Source organism: Saccostrea cucullata, unplaced genomic scaffold (genome assembly GCF_032062105.1).
Source record: "Saccostrea cucullata isolate Sc308-1 unplaced genomic scaffold, CSIRO_AGI_Scuc_v1 ctg9644, whole genome shotgun sequence".
Lineage (NCBI taxonomy): Eukaryota > Metazoa > Mollusca > Bivalvia > Ostreida > Ostreidae > Saccostrea > Saccostrea cuccullata.
The window spans coordinates 1,971-23,288 of record NW_026924469.1 but is presented as its reverse complement, the minus strand read 5'-3'; the positions used below and the strand labels follow the sequence as shown (position 1 = coordinate 23,288).

Sequence of the window (21,318 nt, the reverse complement as noted above, 5' to 3'; positions counted from 1 at the left end):
TTGTAAATAGGGATATGGTTTTAAATCATTTTATGCAAAAATAATCCTTGTTTATTGTTTTCAATCTTATCATCAACAATAACATTGCAGCCACTGTATAAATGTAGAAGTACAGCAACTAGTGTATTCTGCTGTTTGCATTTCATTTCTTGTGCACACATTTAGTATTTGTTGGACAATCACAAGAGAAAAGACTGTTTTTCTTTTAATAAAACTAATTTTTCATATAATCCCCTTCAGGGTCCTACGCAGATGCACCAGCTTCAATGGGAGGAACAAGTGGAGACGTCTCTCTGAGTATAGAGGAGACAAAGTATGATCTTTTTAATACATTCATTAATTTGAGCTCGTTTCATATATTTGTACAATTTTTTTTAATTATTAAATGCTGTTTAAATACAGAATTATGAGAAGAATACCAGTAATTGTGCCTGTTTCAGCATATTACTTTATGTTGAGAATATCCATTAGATTTAAAGACGTACAACACACTGGGGGAGATAACTCTTTCGATTTCAATTGAACGTTTGACGTGACGTCAAGTTTAACGTCAAAAATAAAGCGTCAAAACGACGATTAAAACGATCCCGATGTATATCAATCATGAAAGAAAATTGGGATATGGGGCTTGGCTGTGATTGTGCCTACCATACTCAATCAATGAGTTTTTTTTAATTAACCCGATTAAACTCCGTAAAAAGCAAGACATAAAATACCATCCCGTAATGTTTATTTCATTTCATATGTACAATAAATTGTATTTTTGATCAAAGCGCAGCATTTTTTTTAATCTGAAAATTTTATTTTACATTGCCGAAATTCTCATTATGTATAATTGGCTATATAACATTCCGATTAATGGTCTTCATTACAATTTGTGCATACACGATATAAATATTGTTTTTCTTCTTTAATTAAATAAAACAACAATAAATAAACAATAAACTTTTTACAATGTAAAATCGATGTTGTTCTCAGACCCTTACTGATCAAAGAGGAACAACTCTGAAAATGTAGGAGATGTTTATTTTCCTCCCTTTATTCACGGTTTTCCACAGAATCAGATACATTTACAGCAGACCTGATAAATCCGAGAATTGAATACTATAGACCTCATATACACAATGTAAGTATAGAATTGAAAAGAATTGTTCACTTGTACTGAAATTATCTGCATTTATGAATATCCTATTGCAGCAAATCGTAACTTTGACTTTCTATCAACAATGTCGGTTCGCATTTCCTCGAATCAAAACAAAACGTAGCCTATAAGATTTAAAAAGAAATATCAGTGTGGGATTTGATATAAATTGAAATAGATGAAGAGTTTAATGTTTGATATTTTGAAGTTAATGTGGACGAATACAGAATTTTCATTTTAACTTTAGAAGGGACGACACTGAAAGAAATGCGTACAATATCATGAGGGGTGTACATCTAATGCAAATGTCGATGTATCCCCACGGCCACATATATTGATGAAAATAATAACATGAAAGAAACTACAATCATTCCATTTATATTACAGGATATTTGAACATACACCATTTTTATAATGAATAAAATTAAAGAAATAAAATTAAATTAAAAATCAACATATTCAAGTTCAACAAAACTTGAATTCGTATGCCAGGTTTCATGTGATATGTAAATGCATAACGCATACGTGTATGGGCTAAACACTAAAATCTTTCAGTAATTTTTTCCTAATACATATATAAAAGAGTAGTCAATATTTATTCTGCATTGATTTTAAATTCATGAATGATTCATGAATTTAAAAACTAATGCATACCTCCGGGATTCTTGACGAAATACCAGTATTTTTGCACTGTAAACGACGTTTCGTCAAACGCTAATGATCTGCGACGCAAAAACGGAAGGGGTGGGGGTGAAAGGGCTTTTCAAAAATTGCCTAAAAATCTACATTTAAATACGCTTTACATACGAGAACTTTTAAATTTGTAAGTTAATATATTTTTGAGGGAAAAGCAATATTCCAATTTAATTTTTTTCAATGTGTATTTGTAGATTCATATAACAAAGTGATCGACCCCCGTCTGAAAGACGCGCGGGAACGTGATTTATTGAGAAAGGGGGAGGGGGTAATTTTCCGCTATTAAATCAAAACTGGTCGTACAAAAATTATACAAAAAATTATGAAGATTATTTTTACTACCAGCTACCTAAAGAAAGTTTTTTAACAAAATTAAACGACAGGTTTTTTCACAAAAAAATTTTGAATTTGAAAAATACGCAATTTTCAAGGCTTAGAAAATTCATAGTTTTTCAGTTTAAGGTCTTTAAAAATTGTTTTGATGATATGTATATCAAAAAGATGACTATGTTTTTGTGTTAAATGGTTAAAGGAATAAGCCAATGAAATTTGACATTTATATCTAACCTGGTTTTATTGAAAATCAAGGTTTAAATAGTTCATTGATTAAAAATTTTCTCTCCTTGTAAACAACTAAAGGGGGGTAACTTTTGGAAATTCCTGTCCAAAAACCACTCGAACGATTTTGTCCAAAATATTCATACATGCAGTAGATATAGTAATGTACTAAATATACAAAAATAACGAAAATTAAACGACAGGAATTTTTTTGGGTAGGTGTGTTGTACATCCTTAATTGTAAAAATAGTTTCATTTTTCATTCACAGTCGTATAAGAGCCAAATTAGGATTGAAACCTCTTGATGTTGGTTCGGAGAAAAAACAGACTGGTAGGTATTGAATATATGATGAAGTTAAACTAAAAATAATAAAATTTTCACAGCACAGACTTTAAACAATTGTTGAAAGGTGAATTATTGTCAATTTATTGAGATGTTACTGATACATATTTATATGACATAAAGCTCATGTACACTTTCATTTTTAGCTCACCTCAACGAAGTTGGGGGGAGCTTATGTGATACCCTCGGCGTCGGCGTCGGTGTCGGCGTCGGCGTCGGCGTCCCAGGTTAAGGTTAAGTTTTTTGGAGCAGTTTTCTTTTTAATTACTTCTGTGTCCTATACTGATTAGACATGCATGCAAGATGGTTTTAGTGTGTTTTATTGTACCAGACAAAGTTTCAGATGCTGCAATTTCAGCAAAGGAATGACCAGGTTAATGTTTTTGGAGCAGGTTAACATTGTTGGTGCAGTTTTTGGTGTAGGTTTCATTTCCAAGTAACTATAAGCCCTATGTTGACCAAACTTGCATGGATGATACATCTAAGGATGCATACTACCGGGCTTGCTTCGGATGCTGAATCTGACCTACATTTTCCGGTTGAGTGAACAGGTTAAAGTTTTTGGTGCAGGTTTCATTTCCAAGTAACTATAAGCCCTATGTTGACCAAACTTGCATGGATGATACATCTAAGGATGCATACTACTGGGCTTGCTTCGGATGCTGAATCTGACCTACATTTTCCGGTTGAGTGAACAGGTTAAAGTTTTTGGTGTAGGTTTCATTTCCAAGTAACTATAAGCCCTATGTTGACCAAACTTGCATGGATGATACATCTAAGGATGCATACTACCGGGCTTGCTTCGGATGCTGAATCTGACCTACATTTTCCGGTTGAGTGAACAGGTTAAAGTTTTTGGTGCAGGTTTCATTTCCAAGTAACTATAAGCCCTATGTTGACCAAACTTGCATGGATGATACATCTAAGGATGCATACTATCGGGCTTGCTTCGGATGCTGAATCTGACCTACATTTTCCGGTTGAGTGAACAGGTTAAAGTTTTTGGTGTAGGTTTCATTTCCAAGTAACTATAAGCCCTATGTTGACCAAACTTGCATGGATGATACATCTAAGGATGCATACTATCGGGCTTGCTTCGGATGCTGAATCTGACCTACATTTTCCAGTTGAGTGAACAGGTTAAAGTTTTTGGTGCAGGTTTCATTTCCAAGTAACTATAAGCCCTATGTTGACCAAACTTGCATGGATGATACATCTAAGGATGCATACTACCGGGCTTGCTTCGGATGCTGAATCTGACCTACATTTTCGGGTTGAGTGAACAGGTTAAAGTTTTTGGTGTAGGTTTCATTTCCAAGTAACCATAAGCCCTATGTTGACCAAACTTGCATGGATGATACATCTAAGGATGCATACTACCGGGCTTGCTTCGGATGCTGAATCTGACCTACATTTTCCGGTTGAGTGAACAGGTTAAAGTTTTTGGTGTAGGTTTCATTTCCAAGTAACTATAAGCCCTATGTTGACCAAACTTGCATGGATGATACATCTAAGGATGCATACTACCGGGCTTGCTTCGGATGCTGAATCTGACCTACATTTTCCGGTTGAGTGAACAGGTTAAAGTTTTTGGTGTAGGTTTCATTTCCAAGTAACTATAAGCCCTATGTTGACCAAACTTGCATGGATGATACATTTAAGGATGCATACTATTGGGCTTGCTTCGGATGCTGAATCTGACCTACATTTTCCGGTTGAGTGAACAGGTTAAAGTTTTTGGTGTAGGTTTCATTTCCAAGTAACTATAAGCCCTATGTTGACCAAACTTGCATGGATGATACATCTAAGGATGCATACTATCGGGCTTGCTTCGGATGCTGAATCTGACCTACATTTTCCAGTTGAGTGAACAGGTTAAAGTTTTTGGTGCAGGTATCATTTCCAAGTAACTATAAGCCCTATGTTAACCAAACTTGCATGGATGATACATCTAAGGATGCACACTACCAGGCTTGCTTCGGATGCTGAATCTGACCTACATTTTCCGGTTGAGTGAATAGTTAAAAGTTTTTGGTGCAGGTTTCATTTCCAAGGAACTATGAGTTTTTAAATGACCAATCTTGCATAGACGATCTAAGGATGCATACTTCCAGGCTTGCTTCGGATGCTGAATCTGACCTACTTTTTGTAGATGAGTGAAAATGTTAGTTTTGATGCATGTTTCATTTCCAATAAACTATGAGCCCTATAATGAGCAAACTTGCATGGATGATACATCTAAGGATGCACACTAATGGACTTGCTTCGGATGCTGAATTGGACATACATTTTTCAGATAATAGACAAGGTAAAAGTTACGGTTGCAGGTCTGTTACCAAAAACTATAAGGCTTATATAACATTGTATAAACCAAACTTGCACAAATGCTGCATCAAGAGATGAAAACTCGCAAATTTGCTTCAGATGCTGGATTTTCATTACATTTTCATGAAGAAGAAGTAGTTTAAATTTTTTATGTAGGTCTATTTCAAAGTATCAGATCAAAATTGCTTTTAAAAATATTTTCATTTTTGGAATGTATACTTTTTGTTGGTTAATTGTGTGACTTTGCCTTACTTAAAGACAACATTCGTTGAGGTGAGCTCTGTAATCTCTGATTACCTATGTTTATTTATGTAAAAAATTACATTAAAAATTGCAGATGAAGGTTTCCTAATCACAAAAGAAGGAGATGTACACAAACCTGCCATGAGTCTAACAGAGAAGAAAGAAACTGAGAAACTGAAGGAAAGAATTCAAAAAATGAAGGATAAAAGGAAAATCAAAGACCAGTTAGGGTAGGTTACGGCTTAGCTGCAGATCTGTAGCTCACCAGTCTGAACAAACAGAGATGGATGACTAGAGAGCTACAGTGCTGCCAATTGAAAAAAAAGTGTATATTTATTGCGCACAAAAAGTGAGCTACAGATATGCATTAAGTAATGGGTTAAATAAATTGAAAGAACTTTAAATTGATTCTACCATGTATTGCACTTTTATCTTATATATATTTTTAATATTGATCCATTGTTATTTAATTTTCTATGTATTTCAGCAAAGTAAAAACTCTGGGTGAAAGTGATTCCGAAGATGACACAACAGCCTGGGTGAAGAAAAGTCGACAAAAACAGAAAGAAAAGGAACTGGCAGAAAAAAGGGTAGGAAAAAAATTCTAGATGTTGTAATATTTTCCTGAGGATTTTTATGTTTAATTGTAAGAAAGAAATTTGGGTATTTCATGTGCATTTTCTTTCAAATAAAGTTCTTTGAAAAAAAAAAAATTGAGCTGAATGATGAAATGTATGATAGAATTTTATTTACATGTGCATAAATCATAAATTTCTTATAAATCAGTTCTGCTAGTTAATATAATATTAAAATACAGAAAGTTACAATTATTAGACAGTGACATGTTTACAGGTAGAAGTGTAACATACAGCGATAGACAGTCATCTCAAAGGCTGACATTATTATGTAATTTTGAAATTTATTAAACTTTAAAATCAAGGCAGGTCTCTAATAAGAATTATGCAATTTGATATTGCAGGCGAAACAGTTAATGGAACTAGATGAAGCATTTGGATTGGAGGACATTGTTAAAGAGGAATTTAAAGATAACAAGAAGGTGAGTTTTGGTGAGGCTGAGAAAAAATAGGGATCTGTAGTTCATGTACTAATTTCATCCAGTTTATTAAATAAGAATTAGAGAGTTTGGGCATTTTTTGGTCAGTAAATCACATAGGGATAAACAGTTAAACTCGGTCATAAAGAAGTCACTGTGACCCAGGAAATTACTTTGTTATATCCATAATTTGTTATATGCATATAAGGATAAGGAATTCCTTAAATCTATATAGCTTGGCATCCAAGATAACTTCGCTATATCCTTGAATTCATAATATCTGTGTTCGTACTAAATGAGAGTTTTACTGTACATAAAAATCTGTAACCCACATTAGCATAAAACGGTATAACCTGTATAATATATAGGATGCAAAGTTAAAAAAAATATGCTTGAAATTATTCTCACTCCCACTGTTTCTCTTATTTCCATTGTTTTAAATCTTATTTCCTAACCATTTACAGGAATATACATCTAAGGATTTGAGAGGTCTGAAGGTGGAGCACTCTGTGGACAGATTTAAAGATGGACAGTCCATTATTTTAACACTGCAGGACAAAGGTATATGATAAAGTAGTATTATAAAAAAAATTGTCAGTACCTTGTTATAAGAATGAAAAAAGTAATTTTTTTCAGTGCTAAGATGAAGTTTAAAATCCATAATAGATATTTAATTATAAATGAATGTAAATTTCTTGCTAATGTGAATCTACATGCTAATTTTTGCCCATTATCACTTGCAAACAATTAAGTCTATCTCTATTTTGAAATTGCCACCATTGATAAAGAGTAAAAATAAATGGAGGGAAAATTACATTCTGTACATTTTAAAGCTTGCTAATTTTTTTTCTATTACTAAATATTAAATATTATTGTACCTGAATAAATATGCATATGAAATACACATGATGAATCTGTGTTGTACAGGAGTGTTAGACGAAGATGAAGGAGACACGTTAGTTAACGTTAATCTCGTGGATGATGAAAAGGCGGAGAAAAACGTGGAACTTAAGAAGAAGAAGCCAGATTACAACCCCTATGATACTGGGGATGTAGATGAATTTGGAATGGTAGGGCTTTAGCAAAATACACTGTTCTTGTAATTGTGTACATCAGAAAAGAAATCTTGAATTATATTTTTGACAGGAAGTATTGAAAATTCATATTTCATTCAGTTCCTGTGTATCAGAGAAAATACTGTACATGTATGTTTTTCCACATTGGATTAATTTACTATCTTTACATAGTAAAAATAAATCAACATAAATTTGACAAAGTGTATTTAAAATGCATTAACTAAATACAACAGCAATCCAAGATATCTGTGTAATAAACAGAAATTATGGTTATTCAGAATTTTGACTTTTTGTAAAAGTGCATTTACAACACACAGAGATATTTACATGTATTCATGAAAACAAGGGTCTTAGGATATAAAAGATTTTGATATGCTTTTTATTGTATATTTCACAGTTCAAACCAAAGAATGTGCTGGATAAATATGATGAAGAGATAGAGGGTGTTAGGAGGGAGAAGTTTGAGTTAGGGTCAGGTGGAAAGTACGACACTGACCCCGAAAAACAGATGGATGAAATTCGTAGACAGCTGAGAGAACAGAGTCAGTCCCTGGGAGGAGTGACCTTGAACCCAATCAATGAGTACCTCACCCCTCAGGAAGCAGCTGTGAGTATCAGCATTTGACCTACTTTTTGTAGACTTTGTATACATTTAGTACAAGAAAGATTTTTCAAGCTGTAAAATGACAGATATAAAGTGCATTCATCTAGAAAAAATGGGAAAATTAACACTCCAAATCAAAATTGAACAGCAATTTAGTTGTAAGCACTTCATAGCATGTAAATAGATAGTTGCATAAATACTGATGTTACATGTACTAATAATATCTGTTTTAAAAGGATGCAGCAAAGTTTAAAAAGGTTAAAAAGAAAGTAAGGAAAATCAGGAAAAAAGAATCACTAAAAGCAGATGACCTACTTCCTCTGCCAAATCAAGGTCAGGAGGACACAGATTATGGGTCAAGGTAAAGCTTGTATTTTGAATGAAGATAGTTAAATGGCAACATCTGATTAAAAGTTACACAATTTAATTGGTATATGTGAAGAAATAAAAAGTGCTGTAATCAAAAGCTGCAAATTTAATGTGTAAGATTTACCATGTACATTTGTGTTCATGAATTGCAACTGTTACATGAAGTTCAATAATAAAGCTTAGCAAGTTAATGTGTCTTCATTATACATTAAAGAACTTTTCAAAAAGAAAAGATATGATGTAAGAATTTTTCTTGCAGGAAAAGAGGGAGGGGGTACATGCGAGAGGAGGAGGAGGCTGTTGAGGGTCAGACAGGGTATGAGAACGGTTACGGTGGGGGTGGGGGCATGACGGCTCCCATCGTGATAGACTACGCCCACGGTCACACAGCGGTCAGTGTTAATGACCAGCCAATGGAGGTCACAGAACCAGAGGAAGAGGAGGGTACGTGTGTACTGGATTTTAATGTCTGAAATTATGTACCAAATTCAAACATACAGAACATGTATACTGGATATTTATATTTGAAACTTTGTTCCAATTTCACACAGATGGAACCACAGTTTGATATGGGGAAAACTTTGAAATTTTTCACCAACATACACACTGTAAAAATAATTTTATTTTACAATAAGACCTGTATTGAAATATTCACTTTGTTTAAATGATGAAAATTATCTTTCACCACTTAGCATCATACAATGCTTGCAGACATTTAATCCAATTTTTTAGAATTCACGCAAATTCAAAAATTGAAGTTAAAGGTAGGCAAAAAAAAAAATTAATCAAAAGTTTCTCAGGCCAAAAAAATCAGAATTCAATGCGGCAGGCAGGCTTTTTTTTTTTTTTTTTGGAAGCAGGTTTAACACCTTTTCTAAGCTATTTTTTCATTAAAATGATTATAACTACCAATTCTTAATTTTTGTTCTCTGAAATTGGTTGTAATATGTATTCAACTTTAAATAATGTTACTCCAAACATTTATTTAATAGTTAATTAATATAATACTGAAAATTTAGAAGAAATGTATTGTTTTTCTAATAAAAACGTTTATTTTAGCATTGATGAAAAGGGGAATATCTCCCTTTTCTTTTTCAACATGGAAAAATAGAAAATTGAGTTATCTCTCTTTTCAATATGTCAATAAAATTGATCAATGCGGCCGTTTTTGAACCTGGGAAACTATTGATTAATTTTTTTTGGCCTTACTTGTCAAAATTATGTTCTAAATTGTCTGGAATTCACATTAACATGAACTACATTATTTTAATTAATATATGTAAATTAATTATTTTTCAGACTTGGTTGGTCCAGATGAGGATCTCAGTAATGTAATAGAGGAAGACGAGGCAGAGAAGGAGTTACACTCAGCTCCGTCCAAAGCCAGGAAAATCAAGAAGAGGAAAGACGCATCTGCAGTCATCAAGGTAGAAATCCAAATCTTACTGTCAATGTTAAAATGTTAAATAATTGATGATACTACTGATGAGATAATTGGTTGTCTAAATTAGGTTATCTTTGGTATGTTGAAAGGCTAATTGGTAAAAAGATGCCAGTTGGCAAATATTGTCTACCTCACATTTGACAAAATTTAAGATTAGTATAAAACAAGAATACATATTTTCTTGATTTTTGAGAAGCCATTTTCTTCTTGTATTTTTAGGTAGCAGAGCAGGTTCTCTTAAAAGCTAAATCAGAGCCAGAGGAAGAAGAAGAAGAAGCCCCCCAGGACGGTAACATTATCCTCAATGCTACCTCCGAGTTCTGTAGAACCCTGGGGGATATTCCTACGTACGGCCAGTCAGGGAACAGAGAGGAGGATCAGGAGGATTTCATGGTCAGTCAGTAGATTTGTGTTTGAATGACAGAGGCTATTTGTTTGTAGGATTATTTGTGCTCCATTTAATTCTTCTGTTTTACATATGCAAAAAATTTTGTTCCTTTTTAAATTCGCTCAGTCACAGTTCTGTTTCAGAAATTATACTGTGTTCTTTGAATTCACCCTATTTGAAATTTGCCCACCTTTGGCTAAAATTGCAAAAAATTACCAAAATACAATATTTAGAGTCTGTAGATATTTGTTTGAGGGAGAGAGATTATTTGTTCTGTCAAATCTACAAAAGAGGTTAAATGCATGCATAAAAGTTCTTCAAGAGATTGAGGCAGTGATCATCATGGTAGGGTCTACATTACAAAAAAAATTATTCATATATTAAAAAGTTAAAGACAAGGAATTCTGATCCATGCTCCCTTGTCTTTTCATAAGAGTATACATGTACAAGAAATTATATTTTTTATGGTATTTGGATTTCAGTATTTATGAAATAAGTCCTTGTCAGTTTTTTTTACAATCAGTAATGTTTTCAGGATTTTGAGAAAGAGCTTGAAGAACGAAGGAAAAAAGAGGAAGATGAGGAACAAATGTCAGGATGGAATGCAGTGGAAATTGACGAGACACCTGTCAATATCACTGTAAGTATTAATTTACGTGATGTCAATATCACTGTAAGTATTTATTTACCTGATGTCAATATCACTGTAAGTATTTATTTACGATGTCAGTATCACTGTAAGCATTTATTTACCCATTGTCAATATCACTGTAAATATTTTTTACCTGATGTCAATATCACTGTAAGCATTTATTTACCTGATGTCAATATCACTGTTAATATTTTTTTACCTGATGTCAATATCACTGTAAGTATTTATTTACCCAATGTCAATATCACTGAATATTTATTTACCTGATGTCAATATCACTGTAAGTATTTCAGTTTGCTGCACCTGTAAAATTGTTTTATCAGGGATCTTAAAATTTTACAATGCATTGATAAAATTTTTTAGCTGAGCTCACCTGAGCCGAAGGCAACAAGTAAGCTCTTCTGAACAAAATTTGTACGTTGTCATTTTTGATACCTTTTCACATTTTCATCTTCTTCTCAAGAACCACTGGGCCAATTTCGACCAAACTTGTACTCCCTCTTTTCCACAAATGTGAAAATAGGATGGACCCAAAACCCGTGGCGTGCAACGATGTAGATACCTAAGATTGCTATTTCTATAATGTGTGCAAAGAACTGAAAATGCTGACTAACTGACTGTGTCACGAATTTATCCCGCTGAAGACCTTTATCAATATAAAAAAAATATATGTGCATATTATGAAAATATGAAGTTTTAATCCAATAACAATCAGCATAAAATATTGTTATGGTAACAAGAAATTTAACTAAACTAACTACGTACTAAACCATTTCTTAGCCGCCATTTTTATTATGCGCCCTGATCGATAGATCCCAGGCGTATATTGTTTTTGTCCTGTCTGTTTGTCTGTTTATCTGTTTGTCTGTTTGTCTTTCTGTCTGTTGTCAACTTTAACCTTCGCCATAACTTTTGAACAATAAGAGATAGGGACTTCATATTTGGTATGCGTACTCCAATAATAAAGTCCTTTCAAATGACATCAAGGTCAATGACCTTGTGACCTTGACTGTGACCTATATGCTAAAAATAGTTTTTTCCATTGTTTGTCATAACTTTTTAACCATAGGAGATAGGGACTTCATACTTGGTATGCATACTCCACTAATAAAGTCCTTTCAAACGACGACAAGGTCAATGATCTTGTGACCTTGACTGTGACCTATATGCTAAAATAGCTTTTTCCACTGTTTGTCATAACTTTTTAACCATAGGAGATAAGGACTTCATATTTGGTATGCATACTCCACTAATAAAGTCCTTTCAAACGACGACAAGGTCAATGATCTTGTGACCTTGACTGTGACCTATATGCTAAAAATAGCATTTTACACTTTTTGCCATAACTTTTGAACCATAGGAGACAGGGACTTCATATTTGGGATGCATACTCCACCGATTAAGTTCTTTCAAATGACACCATGGTCAATGACCTTGTGACCTTGACTGTGACCAATATGCTAAAAAAAGATTTTTTGAACTTTGTTGCCGCCGGGCGCATAGTGTTTCACAAACACATCTTGTTTACAAAAGCAACGCTTGGAACGTAATCGTGTGCGCGATTTTCATATTACTCCTTGACTGCGACATAATAAAGAAAATTTCAGGGCATCATGTGATCAGCCTTTATCCAATCAGCAATCTACAAATTAGTCTGAAGAGGGATAAACTATTAGATATGTAGGTATAGGCCCACATGTTAAATATATCTTCTATGCATATCTATTCTTGATATATTTACACACCGTGAATCATGCAAAGATTTTTAAGAATTCACACAATAATAATTTCATTCTTTGAAAAATAACTTTTCTCCCATAAATATCCTTGCCTCAAACTTGATCTTCTACCCCCTAGTTAGAGATAACAGCACGTGTCACATGGAATTGTCCTCAAGCGGATATGTGTCAAGTATCCAATTAAAGAAAAGCCAAGACCCATGTTTTTACTGCAGTTTTTCAGATCCCTTTGTGTTTTTACTTGTATAATTAATTTAATTGTAAATGACGTGTTAACCTAGAAATTAGCTCCAAATCAAGTTTAATTTATTTCCTTTAAATTTTCAATTTTTAAAAAACTTACGACACGCATATTACAAAGAATGGGGTCATAAAAAATCACTTACATTTTACATTTAACGTCTGAAAAATTACATTTACACGTTGCAGCACAAGTTCAGGCCATGTAAATATAAAAAAAAGAAATCTACATGTACTTCGCTTTTTTCTCGAGATTGAAACACCGATTTTCCCAAGCTTCTTTTGAACGGACATGTGTGCGTTGATCACCCATCTCACAGAACCACATTTAACCCCCGCCCCCCTTACCGATTTCCCTCCTATTGAAAATGCTTTCGTAAGATAAAAAAAAATTCTTTATAAATGTATCATTTATATAAACAAAACAAGTCAATTTCAAGTTCTACATTTATTCTTTGCCTTTGGGAACTACTCAGCTATAGGACAAATCAATTTAACAAATTGCAACATCAAGAAACACACGCATACACATAACATCATTATACAAAACTGAACAAAGATAAAATACTTATATGTACATGTAAGACCAATGGCTAATTATGTTGAATTGCACCTACAATATGTAAATTGTTGCGATATGTAACTGGCCAATGGCCTTAAAAATGTTGGTAGATCGATGGCCTGGTATTCTGAAGGTCGATGACCTTCATGTTTGAGGCCGATGGCCTCGTGAATAGTTTGGCCGATGGCCTTGAACTTGAGTGGCCGATGGCCTTGGTGAATTAAGTGGCCGATGGCCTTGAACTTAAGAGGCCGATGGCCTTGGTGAATAACATGGCCGATGGCCTGTAAATCTTGAAGGCCGATGGCCTTGTGGTAGAGGCCGATGGCCTATATGCGTGTGTGTCTAGGCCGATGGCCTTGCATATGTATGTAAAGTTCTAGTGAGTTTTCTTTTGGGGGAAAATAACACATGTTCATGTGTTAAATGCCTAACTAGGAAATTATGAGTAGTTTCCCCTGATCAAATTAAGGTGGTGGTTGGGGTGGTGGTGGATTGCTGCGATGCTGACTTGGAGAATGATGGCGCTAAACTGTAGGCCTATCTGATTGGTTAACTAAGTCACGTGATGTAAATATGATACTCTGGGTAATTACTATTTATATAAACAATATTTAATTACATTAAAATCATTTTATATAAACAAAACAAGTCAATTTCAAGTTCTACATTTATTCTTTGCCTTTGGGAACTACTCAGCTATAGGACAAATCAATTTAACAAATTGCAACATCAAGAAACACACACATACACATAACATCATTATACAAAACTGAACAAAGATAAAATACTTATATGTACATGTAAGACCAATGGCTAATTATGTTGAATTGCACCTACAATATGTAAATTGTGGCGATATGTAACTGGCCAATGGCTAATTATGTTGAATTGCACCTACAATATGTAAATTGTGGCGATATGTAACTGGCTCAAGTGAGCTTTTCTGATCACATTTTGTCCGTCGTCCGTCTGTCCGTCCGTCTGTCCGTCCGTCCGTCCGTCTGTAAACTTTTCACATTTTCAACTTCTTCACAAGAACCACTGGGTCAATTTCGACTAAACTTGGTACAAAGCATCCTTGGGTGAAGGGGAATTTAAATTGTTAAAATGAAGGGACATATCCCCTCGCAAGGGGAGATAATCAAGAAAAGACAAAAATAGGGTTGGGTCATTAAAAAATCTTCTTCTCAAGAACCACTGGGCCAGAAAAGCTGAAACTTATGTGGAAGCATCCTGGGGTAGTGTAGATTCTAAATTGTTCAAATCATGAACCCCAGGGGTAGGGCGGGGCCACAATGGGGATTCAATGTTTTACATAGAAATATATAGTAAAAATCTTTGAAAATCTTCTTCTTAAGAACTACTGGGCCAGTAAAGCTGAAACTTATGTGGAAGCATCCTGGGGTAGTGTAGATTCTAAATTGTTCAAATCATGACCCCCAGGGGTAGGGCGGGGCCACAATGGGGAATCAATGTTTTACATAGAAATATATAGGAAAAATCTTTGAAAATCTTCTTCTCAAGAACCACTAAGCCAGAGAAGCTGAAACTTATTTGGAAGCATCCTGGGGTAGTGTACATTCTAAATTGTTCAAATCATGACCCCCGGGGATAGGGCGGGGCCACAATGGGGAATCAAAGTTTGCATAGAAATATAAAGGAAAAATCTTTTAAAATCTTCTTCTCAAGAACCACTGGGCCAGAAAAGCTGAAACTTATGTGGAAGCATCCTTGGGTAGTGTAGATTCTAAATTGTTCAAATCATGACCCCCAGGGGTAGGACGGGGCCACAATGGGGATTCAATGTTTTACATTGAAATACATAGGAAAAATCTTTGAAAATCTTCTTCTCAAGAACCACTGAGCCAGAGAAGCTGAAACTTATTTGGAAGCATCCTGGGGTAGTGTAGATTTTAAATTGTTCAAATCATGACCCCCGGGGGTTGGGCGGGGCCACAATGTGGAATCAATGTTTTACATAGAAATATATAGAAAAAATCTGAAAATCAAAGCTGAAACTCATATGGAAGCATACTGGGGTAGTGTATATTTCAAATTGTTTAAATTATGATCAGTGGGGTAGGGTGGGGTCACAATATGTTTTACAAGGGGGAAATCTGGTAAAGAACAGAATGGCCAAAGCTTCTCAGGTGAGCGATGTGGCCCATGGGCCTCTTGTTAAACATTTGGATAAATAAATAAATACGAAATGACAATTATTTATTAATTACTACTGTCAGAGTATTAAATTTTTTTTTAGCTCTTCTGAGCCAAAGGCTCAAAGAGCTAATGCTATGGCCATATGTGCGGTGTGCGGTGTGCGTTAACTTTTTAGAATATGGGCCATAACTCAAGAACCCCTTGGCCAATCAGTGTCAAATTTGTCACAGAGTATCCTTGGCCTAAGGGCCACCATTTATAGTAAAATAAGGGTTGGGACCCTTAAACAAGGGGAGATAATCAGGAAAACAAAACCAAAAGTACTGGTTGCTAAAAAATCTTCTTCTCCAGAACCACCAGGCAGATTTTCACCAAACTTACATACAAGGATCAGGATATGTTGAAGATTAAAATTTGTTCAAGGCATGACCCTGGGGCAAAGGGCGTGGTCTCAAGGTTACTTCAAAGTTGACCTAAATTTACTAATAATAAAAACGTTTATATTTTGCTTACTATTAGGACTAGGATCATCAAATCTTGTAAGTTGATGCATCTCAGGACTTCACATCATGTTAACTCAAAAGTAGGTCAGGGTGACCTACTTTTAAAATTTTGTGGGCATTTGTTTTCAAATTGATTTGACGGCATATTTCGGGCACTTTAAGGCCTATGATCATCAAACTTAGTCAGTTGATGCATCTTGGGTAGTTGAACAACGTCAGCTTAAAAGTAGGTCACCGTGACCTACTTTTTGAACTTTATGACTAATTCTTTTTAAAACATTTAATCCAATTATTTCAGACACTGAGAGATTTAGAATCATCAAATCTTGTAAATTGATGCATCTTGGGACCTTAAAACATATTTATGAAAAAGTAGGTCACTGTGACCTACTTTTTGAATTTTGCAGGCATTTGTTTTTAAATTGTTAAAAAGGCATATTTTGATTACCTTCAGACCTAGGATCATCAAACTTGGTCATCAGATGCATCTTGTGACTTTAAAAAACGTCGACCAAAATATAGGTCATGATGACCTAGTTTTAACATTTTATGGCTATATTTTAATATCTTAGGTATTTATTGGCTTAGAGACATCAAACTTTGTGAGTTGATGCATCTTGGGTTTTCGGAGAGTAACAAACAAAAAGTAGATCACGGTGACCTACTTTTGACATTTTATGGCTTTATTTAAGTATCTACAGTACTTATTGGCTTAGAATCATCAAACTTTGTAAGTTGATGCATCTTCGGTTTTGAAGAATGACGTCCAAAAAGTAGTTCACTGTGACCTCCTTTCGACATTTTATGGCTATATTTTAGTATCTTAGGTACTTATTGGCTTAGAGTCATCAAACTTTGTGATTTGATGCGTCTTGGGTTTTCGGAGAGTGACAACCAAAAAGTAGATCACGGTGACCTACTTTTGACATTTAATGGCTTTATTTAAGTATCTACGGTACTTATTGGCTTAGAATCATCAAACTTTGTAAGTTGATGCATCTTGGGTTTTCGGAGAATGATGTCCAAAAAGTAGGTCACTGTGACCTACTTTCGACATGTTTATGGCTTTTTTAAAGTATCTTAGGTATTTATTGGCTTAGAATCATCAAACTTTGTGAGTTGATGTGTCTTAGGTTTTCGGAGAGTGACAACCAAAAAGTAGGTCATGGTGACCTACTTTTGACATTTTATGGCTTTATTTAAGTATCTACGGTACTTATTGGCTTAGAATCATCAAATTTTCTTGGGTTTTCAGAGATTGATGTCCAAAAAGTAGGTCTTGGTGACCTAATTTTTGACATTTTATGGCTTTATTTAAGTATCTATGGTTAAGAATCACTAAACTTTGTTTGTTGATGCATCTTTGGTTTTTATAGAATGTTGACCAAAAGGTAGGTCATGATGACCTACTTTTGAATATCTCAGGTACTTATTGGCTTAGAATCATCAAACTTTGTCAGTTTATGTATCTTGGGTTTTCAAGGAATGTAGACAAAAAAAGTAGGTCACAGTGACCTACTTTTAAATACCTCAAATACTTATTGGCTTAGAATCTTTAATCTTTGTTTATTAATGCACCTTGAGTCCTCAGAAAACTTCAATCTTAATATACTGTAAAACAACTTTTATTCGCGTGCAAGAAATTTTCGCGAAGTTTGCGAGAGTCTCATCATCGCGAATATTTCTCGCCACGAACCGATCTACAAAGCGTTTGTGTCTATTAACAACAGATGCAAAAAAGCTTGATCGCGAAAGTTAATCGTCGCGAACTAGTTTATCCCAGGTAAATCGCGAAATAAAGTCGTCGCAATTAAAAGTTGGTTTACAGTAGGTCACTGTGATGTACTTATGGTTTTTTAGCTCTACTGGTCAGAGACCAGAAGAGCTTATGCGATAGTAAGGTGTCCGTCGTCCGTCCGTCTGTCTGTCTAGCTGTCCGTCTGTCTGTAAACAATTTTTCAAAACGCTACTCCTCCTACAGTTTTGGTCTGATTTAATATAACTTTGTACACAAGTAGACTACACAAAGATACAGAGAATAGTGCATCAGTTTTTGATTTCGATGAACGATGTTGCCATGGTTACTAAAAATAGAATTTTCTCTGATATTCCTTTTAATCGCTACTCCTCCTACAGTTTTGATCTGATTTCAATTTTACTTGGCACACAAGTAGACTACACCAAGATACATAATTGTGCATCGATTTTTGATTTCGATGAATGGTGTCACCATGGTTACTAAAAATTAAATTTTCTATGAAATTCCTTTAAAATGCTACTCCTTCTACAGTTTTGGTCTGATTTCAATTTTACTTGGCACACAAGTAGACTACATTAAGATACATAAAATAATGCATCGTTTTTTTATTTTCATTTTTTTGAACGGTGTTGCCATGGTTACTAAAAGTAGAATTTTCTGTGCAAGTCCTTTAAAACGCTACTCCTCCTACAATTTTGGTCTGATTTCAATATAACTTGGCACACAAGTAGACTACAATAAGATACATAAAATATTGCATCGGTTTTTGATTTAGATGAACAGTGTTGCCATTGTTACTAAAAATAGAAATGTCAATGAAATTCCTTTAAAACGCTACTCCTACAGTTTTGGTCTGATGGCAATGGCTTCTTTAATTCTCATCCTTTGTTATAAGTGCAAACCAGTAGAGCTACAGTCTCGACAGAGACTTTTGGTTATAGCTTTATTATTAAAAATATTTTCAGTCCTAATTGGCTAAGAATCATCAAACTTTGTCAGTTGATGCAACTTGGGTCTTAGGATACTTAAGGTTAGAGGCTTCAAATAGAAGTGATAGATTGTACAATTTATCAGAAGAGCGATTCAAGGCCTTTGGGCCTCTTGTTAGTTTATATGATTCTAGTTTACTGTAGTTTAATTTAAACAGCTGCTAAATGTGGCTTTGAGAAAGATTTTCATTTAGGTAATGATAAAAAGGTAAAGGTAATTCCAAGAAGAAAATCCAAACCGAGGCCAAAACATGCGAGAATCATGTACAAAGCGTGTGAGAAACGTGTACAAAGCGTTTCTTGCAGCCTTTCGTGTAAACCGTGCAGCCTTTCGTGAAAAGCGTTTCTTGTAAACCGTGTAAATTAATTTACAGTATGTACAATTTGTTCAGTATATAATGTTCCATAGAGGGAACACTATTCAGGATATACATTTCTGTACTGGAAATCACAAATTTAAGTTTTAAAATTATGTACAACTGATAGAGTTATAATCACTGAAGATACTTGTACACTGTCAGTGTGTTGGTGTGATATTGTCCTACATAGAGATTGTTCTCATCATCCACGCACACACAACGGGGATACTTTACCCCTTGTTGTTTTGTGAGTAATAGAGATAAAAACTGTCCGTCCTGATCAAGGAGGTGAACAGTGTTTCTGTTACTATCACACACCAGGATGTGACCGAGGACATCAGTACAGATTCCAAAGGGACTGAACAATGACTCCTGACCTGTGTAGGAGAACCTGTATTGTCCTGATTTATTCATCACCACTACTGCACATTTATCAAAGTCTGATGTACAGATATCGCCATTGATGTTTTCTGTGATATAGTGTGGATAATTATACAGTTCCTGTCCGTTATTATCCCTCCGTATGTTCTGTAGTTCTTTTCCTGTTTTGTTGTACCGGGTGACTTTAGCCCGTCCACTCTTCACCATCCCCACCAGTAAGTCCCCGTTGATGTGGGAGGAGTGTATGCTGTATGGTCTCCAGTCTCCAGTTTTAATGAATTCAGTGATATTGTTATCCTGTGTTATCCTACTGATGACTTTCTTGTCTTGGTCTGTAAAGATCAGATCCCTGTCCTGTGTGACTGTGTGGTAACCTTTAGATCCACCATTGGTTTCTATTTTCTGTATCACATTCCCCTGTAGATCTGTTTGGACAAGATTACCCTTACTGTCACTGATCCAGAGTTTGTCTGATTGATCTTGTGATACATGGCACACATTATTAACACTTAGTACGTTGAACTCCCTGACCTTGGTGACAGAGACAGACAGAGACAATGTTTGTTTCTTGTCAGATTTCATATCTTTATCTTGTTTTGTCTGTTCACTGGTAGAAAAAGAAGCAATTTCTATGGGTTCTACTCTTCTTAGTTTTGCCTTTCTATTTGTTACAGTTATCTTCCCCAGTAATTTATCAACATCTTCTTTGCTGTATTGAGCAGGAGAAAATTCTGGTGTGACAGGTTTGGTGGTTTTTGGTATGGATTTTACTTCTAAATTCTCTGGAAGTTTAGTTGTGAAGTTAGTGAGCTCAGTAGAGGACAGGTAACTCTGGAACTCTTGAACAAGGTCACTGAAATAGGCAATATAATCATCGAATGTCTTCTCTTGGCTCTTTAATTTCTCCAGTAATGACTTCTCTATTTGGTTTAATTCTTCCATATTTTCTGAGAGCACTGTGTCCACCATGTTTTTGAGAGACTCGGCTTCAGCCTTCATGGAAGTCCGTATGCTGTCCATGATCTGTTTAACTTCTGTGGCATCTTCCTGAACTTCTCTCTGTAAATCCTCTGATGTAGGAACAAAGTAATTATGGATTTTAGAGAGTTCCTTATGGCAAATTTCAAATTTCTCAGTGTATATAATTTCTAAATCAAAAAATTGATGCCACCGATGATCTTGCATTGTTGAACACTTTGAACATAAAGGAACATTGCATTCTTCACAGAAAATATCTATATCTTTAGTGGGGTGGATCTTGCATTTCTTCACAGGGAGTTGTCGTCTACGTTGCTGATAAAGGACCACTTCATGGTTCTTGTGTTCTGGAATCTTTAAATGTTGGTCTCTGCATGGTTTACACATCTGATGATGGCAGGAATTGCAGTAGAATTCACAATTTCTCTCACAATCTTCAGTACCACACTCCAGAAAGTGTTGGGCAATGCCTGGAATTTTCGGTTTGGAAAGTGCCATCTAAAATTAACATTGAAAAGTTTGTTATATGCATATGGATTTAAAAATTTTAACAGTTTTACCTATTGACTTTAATTGTTTATGTTAAACTTAAATCAACTAAGAAAACAATATACATGTATTTTAGTTGTCTGACACCAGTCCCACTTAAAAGGAACGCTCCCGTAAAGGTGTAAAGTTTGTAAACTATTCTGGTATATTTCCATTTCTATGGCTATTTTTGAAAATTTTTAAATTAAATTAGCATTAAAAAT

The 21,318-nt window shown here is 34.7% G+C and overlaps 2 protein-coding genes across 2 annotated transcripts; one reads left to right on the top strand and one right to left on the bottom strand.

Moving 5' to 3' along the window:
- Positions 1-240: 240 nt before the first annotated feature.
- LOC134266512 (U4/U6.U5 tri-snRNP-associated protein 1-like) lies at positions 241-13,972 on the top strand (the record flags this gene model as incomplete). The annotated part of the gene is made up of 14 exons (XM_062748737.1): positions 241-313; positions 2,665-2,726; positions 5,401-5,536; positions 5,794-5,896; positions 6,286-6,363; positions 6,825-6,921; positions 7,288-7,430; positions 7,834-8,043; positions 8,277-8,401; positions 8,669-8,853; positions 9,709-9,836; positions 10,073-10,246; positions 10,777-10,881; positions 13,907-13,972. Coding segments are annotated over 14 exons (1,685 nt in total), but the record flags the coding sequence as incomplete, so codon positions are not given.
- Positions 13,973-19,276: 5,304 nt separating this feature from the next.
- On the bottom strand, positions 19,277-21,064 carry LOC134266513 (uncharacterized). The gene has a single exon (XM_062748739.1). The coding sequence runs from the start codon at positions 21,062-21,064 to the stop codon at positions 19,343-19,345; it is 1,722 nt and encodes a 573-aa protein (XP_062604723.1). The 3' UTR covers positions 19,277-19,342.
- Between the last annotated feature and the right edge of the window lie 254 nt (positions 21,065-21,318).